This window comes from Syngnathoides biaculeatus, chromosome 5, assembly GCF_019802595.1.
Source record: "Syngnathoides biaculeatus isolate LvHL_M chromosome 5, ASM1980259v1, whole genome shotgun sequence".
NCBI lineage: Eukaryota > Metazoa > Chordata > Actinopteri > Syngnathiformes > Syngnathidae > Syngnathoides > Syngnathoides biaculeatus.
Window position 1 is genome coordinate 16,076,146 of NC_084644.1, and position 13,094 is coordinate 16,089,239.

Genomic DNA, 13,094 nt, shown 5'->3' on the forward strand with positions numbered 1-13,094 from the left:
TTTTTTTTTTTCATTAGAAATATTTTTGTTACGCATCATGAGTAGGTAAATAGGAATTTGCAACCAAAGATTTGATGTTCAAAAATCTGTCATTATTCCGACCTGAGGTCGTTTGATCTTGAAAATATTTTCCATCCATCTGTTTTCTTTGCCGCTTATCTTCACAAGGGTCGCGGGGAGTGCTGGAGCCTATCCCAGCTGTCAATGGGCAGGAGCCAGGGTACACCCTGAACTGGTTGCCAGCCAATTGCAGGGCATATACACATGCACAACCATTCACACTCAATCAAACCTACGAGCAATTTTGAGTGTCCAATTAATGTTGCATGTTTTTGGGATGTGGGAGGAAAAACTGGAGTGCCTGGAGAAAACCCACGCAGGCATGGGGAGAACATACAAAATCCTCACAGGCGGGGCCAATATAGAACCTGGGTCCTCAGAAATGTGAGGTCGACGCTTTAACAGCTGATCCACCGTAAAAAAGTAAGTAAGGAGGCCCTGTAGCTCAGTGGTTAGAGCACTGGTTTGGTTAACCAGGGGTTGTGGGTTCATATCCCACTGGGGCCTCCACTCCCTGAGAAGGGTTGTGTCAGGAAGGGCATCCGGTGTAAAAATTGTGCTAAACAGAGATGTGCGTTCATCTGAGATGACACGGTGTGGCGACCCCTAAATGGACAAGCCGAAAGAAACTTACTGATCCACCGTGCTGCCGAAAATATTTTGGTGTTCAAATTATTATATTTGGATTGACAGATGTATTTTTTTTTTTAGTGATTATTGTGAAATGTGTCAGGATTAGGAACATTGTTGTCATGAACCTGTGATTTTATGATACTTTTTTTTTTTAAACATTGGTTTTATGGTGTAAAAAAATGAAGTATTTAGCGACTTCTCGCTGGGTGTATTTTTTTTATAACCTATAGGAAACATGAAACTTTGACACGTATAATTAGGTTGTATATGTTTTTTTATACTTTTACTGTATTAAATAATTTAATATCCAAAATAAATGTATGAGCCCAAATGTTTTTAACCACTACTCACTTGAGTAGTGGTTAAATTGGAAAATGAGTTTTCCAATTGCCCCCTGCCTGAACTTAGCTGAGATAAGCTCCAGCATTCCTGTAACCCTTGTGACGATAATCAGGTCAAATCATTGATGGAGGGAAAAATGAAACCCACAACAATCACATCAAACTGATTTCCAGCACCCGTTTATTTAGTTCAAAGACCTCATCCTGTGACCTCAACACACAACAGGACCACACAGAGGCAAACATGAGACAGTTAAGGATAAAAAAAAACATGACAAAATGTTTTGTATCCGACTGGAAAGATAAGGCACAATGTGGTAAAGACAAATGCGGATAGAATGTGTTTCAGCGTATTAGTGGTACTGTTGTTGTTCATCTAAGATCTTCACTCACATGCCACTTCCATAAAGCCAACTCGTAATAGTGGACAAAAAAACCACTCCTTTCAATTCTATTCAGGAAATTATTTATTTTTTGGAATAGCCAGAACATTAAAATCACTCATTTGCAAAGTAGGCCCTATAAAGGTCTTCACAGTGGCAGGGATGTTTGGAATGACTCCAAATTTGTTACCAAGTTTGCTACTGCAACATTTTTTAAGAACATTTTGCATTTCTCTATGTTGAAAGACTTCAAATTAAACAGTGTTGACACTTTGTTTCCATGACATTGTGAATTTCAAGAAAAATGCAAAAATAAAATTGGTCTCATGATGGCGCCATCTTTCCACGTAAACGAGACAATTCCCTAGTTAACACTTGTCCAATCAGTGTACATTGATGACAAAATCCTTGGTAATTTTGCATATTCATGTAAATGGAAATCACTTTATTTCTCCATCCAAAAATGGAACGAAACCAAAAAAATATGTATATGTGGCCATAATTGCTCATTAAAACAGTGTAGAATCAATGTAATTCACAAACATGAAAACTGAAGCACCAAGTTAGTGGAATACATTTTTTTTAAGGTAGACTCCCACAATTTTGCAGTTGTTTTGAAAATTAATCCTTTAATTGCAGAAAAGTCAAAAAAGTATTCATGTGCCACCATCTCGGTACCAAGGAATTACTGCAGGTTCAAGTGGTTTGAAGAGCTTGATCTAGACAAAAGCAGTGATTTTCCAAACTCTTGTGGCATCTAGAGCATTTACATTTTTTTTTATGGGGGCAGGGGGCTTGAATTACTGTCAGATATTGTGCATTCACTCAACTGCCAAAAACATTCCCCATGATTGCATATTGTACACAGAATGGAATTGAACTTTGAAATGAATGTTAGCATCAAGAATAAGCCGAACATGACGAAATATAATCGTCCGATGACTCATCGACCAGTAATTTCAGAGCAGATCCCAGGCACAAAGAAGGTGTTCTAAGGTATCTTCAGCAATGAGTGCATTCTGAATTTTACAAGACAGAGGATTTTTGGAATGATTTTAAAGATGCAATTTTTCAACATAAATGTTCGTATTGGTTTAAAATTTGGTCAAAAAAATAATCTGGCACTTAGACAGATTGGGGAACCATAAATGATGCAAAGTCCAAGGGCCTTGTGGTGGGCCTCAAAATCCCTGACGGCATCCTTGGACACAAGTATTCAAGGAGAGGCATTTTTCTAGTGAAATGACATAATTTTTTCTCTTTCCCTGGTTTCAGATCATAAAACCTATTTTTATATAGAACAAAGAAAACCTAAATGTATCTGTATATATTTGTTGTCTTTGTGGGATTACAGTGTTCCCTCTCTACAACGTGGTTCACTTTACGAGGCCTCTGCTATTACAGATTTTTTTGTGTTCAGTCTAATTTATTGACAGCTATTTTTTTTTTTTTTTTACAGTGTATGAATGCACATTGTGCTCTATATCCTGATTCCTAAGGGAAACCTGCATCATGTGCTGCAGCCCATGACTTAATTGTAGGGTTTCTCTCGTTTTCTTTGTGTAACGTCACGCGCTCCCCTCAATAATTATTCTTGAATTAGTGCCGAACCGACGTAAGTCCCGACCGAGTACGACAATCACTACTTTAGTGTCCTCAAACATCCTTCATTCAGTCTTGGTGTCTTGGTGCACGTCGAAGACTTTTAGGACTCGCTAGTCCGGTTTAGCTTAGCTCGCTAGCCGCCAACAAAGAGACACGTTTGTGCAGTCAGGTCCTCGCAAAGTATCGCTCAACACAGATCAAGTGTATCAATCATTCACACGTAGCTATGTTATGCAAGCGAAGAACTGCTAATTCATTTATATGAGACATGTATTGAAAATCAAAAATAGGGCTTACCTTCGTGCAAACATATCTGTTCCGGTTGATTTTAGATGGATTCAGTTGATCATGCGGTCTTCCACAAAGTTTGATCCATCAAAGACATTTTTTGTACTCGGTCTTCGGTTTTGGAAAGGGTACAAATTGAACTCCACCAACTAGCCTATCAGAATACCTGTCGTCACTATTACAAAAGCCGTGACTACACCTCTTAACCATATCTATTGTTAAGGATCCCTAAGACGTGATAAAACGCAAACAAAAGCTCTACTGAACCATGCGACTTTGTCTGAGGTTATGGCGGACGACAACAAGGGGCGTGGTTTAGGCACATATCTGGCCTTTGATTGGTCAGCGACGCGGCCCACGCAATTTCTACGGAGGGGTCAATTGGCTAAAGTATTGCAAACCACTGTCAACCACCCTAAGCACCCAACCCCTGCACCCCGTACCCCGAATTGTGTCGCGGCCCGATCCCGGTACTCAGGGCGGGTGATTGCGGCAACAGGTGCTCAGTCATCAGAAAAAAAAAGGGGAAAAAAACAAAGCTTGTGCGTATGTGCTTGTGCGGTGTTTTGAAATACAGTCGTTCAACTCAACAAAGCTAAGTGAGCTGGTGAGCAGTCACAGAAAATTTAGTAACCCTAATGCAATGAATGGCACCACAATGATATAGGAACATTTTGGATTGACGCCTAATGAATGCAGCCATCCTGCTCACGCCAATAAGATAGGCCTAATTTCTATGAAGTCTCAACAAAGACATGTTGTCGTAAAAGCTCAATGTGATGAAGTCCATTTTAAACACAATCATCCCACCCAATTTCTTCAGTTAGGAAAAAAAAACGTGAAGTTTCACATCATCTTGCAATTACGGAACCATTTGACCGGCAGCGTTTCGTCATGGCTTCAGTTCTCAAAAATAATCAACGCTGTCGGTTTATGAGAATATTCTCGCCCCAAAAAGAGCACCAACGACACCCCTTAGATGTTTTTCACTCACAAAACACACTTGCAACAAGGTGCTTCAGTGAAAAAAAAAAAAAAAGCTAAAGCAGAACTGCGCCAGGAGGAAAAGGAATGGTCAGTCACCATTAATAATCTTTTGTCCAACCTTATAGACTGATCATTAAAATAAAATGTATTTGTTAAAAACAAAAATTTTTCTTTTTATATGACAATGCTTATCTTGGATAAAGCGGAGCAAATCCATGGAGTGACCCCTGCGTTAAACGAGGGAACACTGTAAATCCAAAAACAGTGTGATATGATACATATACCCCCTAAATCTAAAAATGAAGGGTGCAAATACCCTTTATCCTGGCACTGTAGATATTAGATAAAGGTACAAAATATAAATATAAGGTTCCCGGTAGATAACTGTCCGTACACAGTCCTAGTTGAGTGGGATCTCGATGACATCCTCCTCGATGATCTCCCCCAATGGAATGGTGGCAAGCTCTATGGGACTCTTCTTGCAGCTCATGCCAGAGAAGGGACTACACCAAGTCACAGAGAACGGCCCACCAAACGCCATCTTCATGGCTTCCCAGCATGGTGCCTTCTCCCACTTCCCTGTCTCTCTCTTCAAGCGTTCGATTCCCTGCAGAGGACAGAATGAAAGCTCTGAGCTGAAATTTGTCATCGTCATCCAAGATTACTGTGAGGAGGCCCCGTAGCTCAGTGGTTAGAGCACTGGTTTGGTAAACCAGGGGTTGTGGGTTCGTATCTCACTGGGGCCTCCACTCCCTGAGAAGGGTTAAGTCAGGAAGGGCATCCGGCGTGAAAATTGTGCCAAATATATGTGCGTTCATCTGAGATGACACGCTGTGGCGACCCCGAAAGGGATAAGCCGAAAGAAACTTACTATGAAGATTATTGTGAGTCGTTCTATGAATGGGCCCTGAAAAAGTATTTTCCGGCTCTTCCGATTTCTCTTTTTTGCATATCTAGCACACACACAAAGGTTTCAAATCATCAATCCAATTTTAATATCATTCAGATACAACCCAAGGAAAGACAAAATGTAGTTTTTAAATGACAACCCTCTGTGAAAAAGTAATGTTTAATGTTAAATCACAAAGTCACTGCGACTAACCACAAATGTGGGAAATGTGAGGTCAATTTCACAAGCCACACCCAAACCTGATTACCAACATACTTGTTGAATCAAGAAATTACTTAATTAGAATCTGTCAGAGAATGCGGAGTAGGCTACAAGATAAACAACCAATGCATCATGGCACGAGCCAAAGAAATTCAAGAAGAAATGAGGAAAAAAAAGTGATTGAAATCCAACAATCTGGAAAAGGTTACAGAGCCATTTCCAGGTCTTTGGGGCTCCAGCAAACCACTGTCAGAGCCATTATCCACAAATGGAGATAACTGGGAACAGTGACAAATCTTCCCAGGAGTGGACATCAAATTTAAATTACTCCAAGAGTGCAACAAAGACTCATCCAGGAGGTCACAAAAGAACCTTGAACAGCTAAAGACCTGCAGGGTGCTTTGCTACCTCAGGACCAAGACAACTAGCTGTGATCTACAGAAAAATTAATTCTGGTGTGTACCAGAAAATCCTGAAGGAGAACGTCCGACCATCATTTCATACCCTCAAACTCAAGCGCTCTTGGATCATGCAGCAGGACAATCATCCAAAACACACAAGAAAGTCCACCGCTGAATGGCTCGGAAAAAAAAAAAAACGGACAAAATTCCTGAAGAGCAATGTGAAAGACTCATGAACCAATTATTGCAAATGCTTGATTTCAGTTAGTTGCCAGAGGGTCAGAAAGTTTTGCATTTTTTTTTTGTGCCATAGTAAATTGAAGTCATTTGAAAACTGCATTTTGTATTTCCTTTACTCTGAGCCATATTACAATTAGTGTGATGACTTGAAACCTTTGTGTGTGATAGGTATGCAAAAAAAAAAAAAAAAAAGAAATCAGGAAGGGGGGAAATACTTTTTCACGGCACTGTATGTGTGACTTGAAAGTGGTTTGCTCTTCGGGGTTATGGAGACAAAAAGCAGATTTACAGAATGGTGACTCTTAATACAATACTCATTTCATTTTGTTTAGATTCATTTTATTAAAAACATTTTGTAAGTAAATTCCATGACTCTAAAGTATTAGTTGAGTATTTTTATCTCAGATGTGAACCTTATGAGTGGAGTTTGCATGTTCTCCCTGTGCTTCCGTGGGTTTTGCTTAGGGACTCCAGCTTTGTCCTGCATTCCAAAAAATTGCATGTTATGTCAAAACTGAATTATACACGGGTGTGAATGGTTAGTTTATTTGTGGTCCTCTGATTAGGTGGTGACCAATCCAGCGACGCTTCTCTCCCACAGTCAGAAGGGATCGGTCACACCTCACCTCCGAATACAAATGAAGTGATATAAAAAAATGTACAGATGGCAGTTGAGATGCCACTTGAATTGTTGCCTTAACAGGCCAGTACAATTCTGAGCCTCATAATGGCACCAAAGAAAAAGAGGATGATGCGTCATCATTTCAGCATCAGGAGGTTTCTACACGTTTCATAGACCATATCTACTATAGTGGATGAGTATTGTATTGAGAATTGATGGACTGAATAAGATGTCTTTACTTCCTTGGAAACATGCAAGATTCCAGACATCCAAGATTGACTGAAATTATCATCATGCATACAGTAGAACAAAAAAGTCAGGTGCTTAGTCATCCATAACAAGCATATTGTACTGTACTGTGCATTCTTATTACACAAGGAGAATCAGTCTTTTAATCTTTGACCTGCATGCTTAGGACTTATTGTACACATGGTGAGACAGCGACAGTGAACTTTGTCGCAGCTTACCTGTCACCATAAAGAGATGTCTGCTTCAGAGCTTCACTTATGTGTCAAAGCAAATATGTGTGGAAAAAAACATTGGAGGGAAGGCAGTGCACGTAACCCCCCCCAAAAACAAAACAAAACATGGGAACAGAATGAAAGACAAGGACAAATTTGGCAAAAAATGTGACAGACAAACTATTTGGAACATCAAACAAGTGGACAGAAATAAATGGTAGACACATAAATAAGAAACAAGTACTGTACATCTCCCCAATAAGACTGGAAATAACTTTTGCTTCGCAACAGAGTAGTTTATTCCCTGCATGTGTTGAAATTACTTCAGGATGTTTCACAATGAAATGACCCCAAAACAAACATTTTCAACAACACTTCAAAATTATATAAGCTCTGTTTCAGTCAATGGTCTTGTAGCCTTCCTGAATATCATATCTTTATACGATATCAGAAACATACAATCGAAAATAAATGAACAGAAATAATAAACCACACATTTTAAAATTAAGTTCGGTAGACCGAAATGATTATTAGAGCCCTAAAAAAATGATTTCCTGTTGAGTTGGGCATGGAAAAAGTAAAAAACCATGAATCATGGGCTCCATATCATGGCGACCTACCTAATTTGTCATGGAGATACATGTGTCTTGTGTTTCCCGTGTTCAAATGAATTCATGATTTGGATTACCATCATTATCCAACATTAATCAATTCATCATTTGGTCATTCTGAAGCTTCACATGAAATTTAATGTCGTCACTACTTAACTGAGAACTGAGTAACAAACAAACGCAAGCAAGAATCCCAACATCCTCTGCTCGTGGTGGTGTCAAAAATTTTAGAGCCCTTCTGGATATGTCAGATGGAATTAATGGTACAATAAGACTTCAGTAGTGTGACTTTTTTTTAACAGGAATGTTGTACCTTTACATACATGCTTATTAATGGGCAACCTTTATTTTTGATAATTAAAAACTAGTATGGAAAAATATAAGTAAACAAAACGTGTTATTCAAAGGACACCAAGTGCAGACCAGAGTACCAAACTACAACTGTTAACACATTCAACGTCTGTATGGTTGAGGTGATAAAGGCCTCTCAAAACAAGAGCAAGGTGTTGTACCAGTAGCATGCAGCACATACACTAGTTTGGTGGAGAACTTGACAAGTACATGTATTGTTTTTTAGATAAACCTTAATCTTCACGAGTCTGGCCACCGGAATCTATCTCACGCTAGCTCCTTTGAGCATAGCAAGAGTAAATAAATCAGAATGGTCACAGTTGAACGCGCTAGCAAATTCAGTTCCAGGAATATGGTAGATAAATAGAATCCTTCTGTAACCCACCAACGGCATGCTTTGTTGAACAAATGTCACACAATAATCACTGTTTCATGCTTACGCAACTGTGATCAACATCATAAATCAAAAAACATTTTACCACCAATGTTTTTGGTTCTTAATTATACAGTAATTGAAGTTTGTTTTCCTTTGTATAAAGTCACAGAAGCTCGTAGGTAGAAATAGACACTAATGTGATGAAAGTAGTTGATTATTTTATTTTTTAGTAAAATGCTATATTTTAACCCCTCCACTTAAAGACCGAATTTATGGAGAAGATAACAGTTACAAAACAACAACAAAGTGGTTGAAAGCTGCCCGCTAAGGGGGTCTGCTAGTAGGGTTATGAAAAAAAATAATCTATGCTGAGTGGACCACAAAAAATGGTCGATGCAAAAATGTACACCTTGGGGCCATAGAAATAATAACATTTGCACCACCCAGAACCATTTGGCCACTGTCCATGTTTACCTCGTGGACAATAATTGTAGATCGACAGAATGTTTGACCAGTGAAAAACGTTCCCAAAAGCGACAAAGAGCATCGATATAAGGGCTGCCAAAACCTTTTTGCTACATGATCTACTATTCAGGGAGGCAACCTCCCGTGATCTCTCTTTTGGTGTGGGTAGGGATGGTGACAATGTCTCTGGTTTGAGAGCGGAGAAACCTATGAGTGAGCTAAAATTTAGGGCCACAGACAGCTCAGCACTAATGTGTTGATGTATCTTGCAGCACCCCGTGAGCCAATCTCGCAAAACACAACATAATTAACCATCTTTTTTTTTTTTTTTGTCATTACCTGAATTTACTCAAGTGACTTGCATTGAATTGAATCTGCCAGCGATGCATAGTCCAGACAGTAGCTGCTGACAGCCAGCCTCAAGCACACTTCCAAATGTTCATCAGTTAGGGTGGAACGGTAAAAATAATACTCCTCGCATTTTATATGACAGTGATAGGTTTTTCTCTTCTTAATTGGTCCAACTCTCCCACTCATTTTTATACCCTTTCTCTAGTTTAGGAGAAAACAAAGAGAAAAATTGGAGGTAACTCACTGAATAGGTTGTTAGTTCTGACATCGCACCATTGTTTGGGCATGTACGTGACCGAAGTGTCAGAAAAGTTCGGAGGTCAGATATTATATACATAATGTACATATCAGATGATGTAAAAGTGATCTGAATGGTAGTTTGCTTTTAACCTAAAATGGTAATGGTCCTGCTAGAGCCTGGCATTTTACCCCCTTTCCTGGTTCTCCCTCACTTCCCAAAGCTGTGCATCCAGTAATAAGATACAATTTTATCCATTAAAGGGTGATATTTCATATCACTCTGTGCACACATCTGTTGTGCAAGTGGGTCATGCAGAGCAAAAATGTGATAAATGACTAGTCGACATCAAACCCTCAATGTCGTCGTAGAGTAGTAAAGTCTACAAGTCAACTAGTTGACAAATTCACTCGTCTGTAAAACACCTAGAAGTCCCTGGTCCTAACTTACATGGTTTCAACGTACGAGGCGGGTGGCTGTCAATTCAGGTTTTATAATCAAGTCGCCTGTACTGACATTAATAGCTATCGAATTCAAATATTGATGTTAACATGGAGGACTATCAGTGAATGAGTTAAAAGAAGCAACCTATAGAAAAAACTGATTCTTTTTGCAAATAATATTCAACAATGAACACTCCTTCCCCCCGCCCATTTCACAGAAGGCAACACGTAAACAAGTGTTAAGCATGGATTAAGAAAACAGCAAATATGAAGGTGTCCATAGTCACTACAGACTGTCAGAGCCGCTGTGTCAGGCTCAGATTGGCCTCATCCTATGAAGACTCATTCTTCCCTTTCACACCACATACTGGTATGTCTCAGCCTTTCCATGGTCAGGAGTGGAGAAAGGGCTAAACCAGAGTAAGGAGAAAGGGTGTCCAAACACCGCCCTCAAGTTCATCCATTTAGTTTTTTTAGCCCATCTTCTCTCTTCCTTTTTCAACTGCTCTATGCCCTAAAAACAAAAGATAACCAAACTTCAGTTGGTATGTTCTATGGTCCGGTCGGAATACACAAAGTGTAAGCCGTTTGAAAATGTGCTTTCTTTACAACTGCAGATAATGCCCATGTAATTTGTTACAATAAAACATTGAAAACCTCACTGACCGATGCCTAATTAGGTGAGGCATGTCAACCATTGCAATTGGATTGAAAGTGTGGATGGAAAACATTGCATAAGTGTGGTTTAATTATTACAAGGAATGGTCTTGCAATGCCCAAAAAGAAATGATACCTGAGAGATTTGAACATGCTGGAAAAATGCTGAAAAGAATAAATCTGACAAGAACATTGAGCATTTATTCAGTGAGTTCACCTGCATTATCACTGACATCCTGGTTGATTTACTGGTATCCTTTAAAACTGCGGAGGGGTTTCTGACAAGACAAAGCATGTTAAAAAAAAAACTAGCTTAAACCGTGGCTGTTGGAGTACTAACAAGGTTTTATATTTGACCTCGGCTATCTGATCAGTGGCAGTATCTTGTTTGCGACATTTGATCGGGGAGTGGGGGGAATTGGGGTATTTAGATTCAAAACACCATTTATTTTCCTCGTGTTTGTGGTAGAACTGAAAAGTGTATTTGCATGCGGAGTAACAAAGTGATCATGAATCAACGTCTCGTCAGTGTAGAATGAAGCCTAAAAAGCTGAAATTCAGATTTCAAGAAAAGATTTTCTTGGACAAACAGTAAAAATGATTGATGGTGAAATCTTCCATTTCCGTGCAGCTGAATCTTGAGGACGTATGGGCCTGGCTGAACTTTTTACACAATGCTGTAAAAGTCACTGTAGTCTCTTGATGTCCATTATTGCAGCAACTGCCAATCTGAACTTTGAGATCATAGATTGGACCGATGTCAGGAAAAAAAAGGAGGGGTGGTGGCGGAGTATACGCTCAGACTGGATCCCAAATCTGTGATTTTACAACTCTTACGAGGAGTCAGGTCATGTTCACGTTACAGGCCCCTGTCCATGTCATATCTATCCAACTCTCTCCAAGACGTCTCGTTCCATATGACCAGTTTACTGTAGCTCTAAAGGTTTAAAAAGTGTACAATTGTTTACAAAATTGTATAATAGAGCAACAATACATTATATGAACTGGGACAACCTGCTGCTCACTCCTACAGAGAACCTCATCATCTTCATTTCCGTTACCTCCAGGTCTGCTTCCGGTCTCTTCAGTGCCACTGTCTCAAATCCATACAACATGGGTGTCCTCACCACTGTCTTATAAATGTTGCCCTTCACCCAAGCAGGCACTCTTTTGTTACATAATACACATCACTTTCCACCTGCTGTTCCAAGCTGCTTTGGACCCGCTTCTTCACTTCCTTACCACAGTCAACATTGCTATGGACAGTTGACGAAGTATTTCAAGTCCTCGACCTTTGCAATCTCTTCTCCCTGTAGCCTCACTCTTTGCCCTCCACCCCTCTCTTTCACGTACATTTAGTCTGTTCTCTTCGGCTAATCTTCATTACTCTCCTTTCCAGCGCATGCCTCCATCTTTCTAATTGTTCCTCCACCTGCTACCTGCTTTCACTGCATATCACAATATTTGCGAACATCATGGTCCAAGGGGATTCCAGTCTAACCTCTCTTTCAGCCTATCCATCGCCACTGCAAACAGGATGGGGCTCAGGGTTGAACCCTGATGCAGTCCCACCTCCACCTTAAATTCCTCTGTCACAACAATGGGGACCCCTCAACTATTGTTCTCCCATCCTCGTACATGTCCTATATTACTCTAATGTACTTCTTTACCACTCCAGGCTTCCACTTACAGTACCAGAGTACCTCTCTCCAGGTAATCTGTCATCAGATTTCTCTATATCTACAAATAAACAGAGTATATTTTTCTGTACTTTTCCATCAAGACAAATAATGCATCTGCGGTACTCATTCTTAACATGAAGTCATACTGTTTCTTGCAAGTACTCACCTCTGTCCTGGGTCCAGCCTCCACTACTCTTTCCCATGACTTAATTGTAGGATTTATCAAATATATTCACCTATAGTTCCCATAACCCTGCACATCACCCTTATTCTCAAAAATGTGCACGAGGCCACCAGGCATCTATTACCAGTTAGGATTTTGTTGAACAAGGTGGTCAAAACTCTACAGCCAATTCTCCTAGATGCTTCCATTCCTGCATAGGGATGTCATCAGGACCAACTACCTTTCCGTTTTCCATCATTTTTGATACCTTTCCAACACCGCCCTTACTCATCAAGGTTACTTCCTGGTCCACCAGAAATTCCTCTTCTACGCTTCTTTCTCTCTCATTTTTCTCATTCATCAGCCCCTCCAAGTATTCTTTCCATCTGTCCGGCACAGTACTGGCATTTGCATCGCTATCCTTAATTAACTAACCTGCTGCACATCCTTCCCATCGCTATCTCTCTTTCTGGCCAACCTGTATGGATCCTTTTTCTCCTTCTATCATCTCAAACCTAGCAAACGTATGCCTCTTGTTTCGCCTTGGCCACCTCTACCTTTTGTCAATCATTGCATCTCAATGTATTCCTTTTTCCTCAATCCTCTGTGTCGCACTTTGATTGTA

The 13,094-nt window shown here is 39.9% G+C and overlaps 1 protein-coding gene across 3 annotated transcripts in view; it reads right to left on the reverse strand.

Moving 5' to 3' along the window:
* LOC133501445 (palmitoyltransferase ZDHHC3-like) overlaps positions 1 to 13,094 on the reverse strand; it is a 45,125-nt gene continuing 32,031 nt past the window's right edge. The window contains exon 7 of one of the 3 annotated variants that reach the window (XM_061821217.1): positions 1 to 4,904. In XM_061821217.1, the coding sequence (XP_061677201.1) occupies positions 4,698 to 4,904 (207 nt within the window). In that variant the 3' untranslated portion in view covers positions 1 to 4,697. Of the gene's footprint in view, positions 4,905 to 4,925; positions 10,482 to 13,094 lie in introns of those variants that run through there. The other 2 variants (XM_061821216.1, XM_061821219.1) reach the window with 2 other exon arrangements.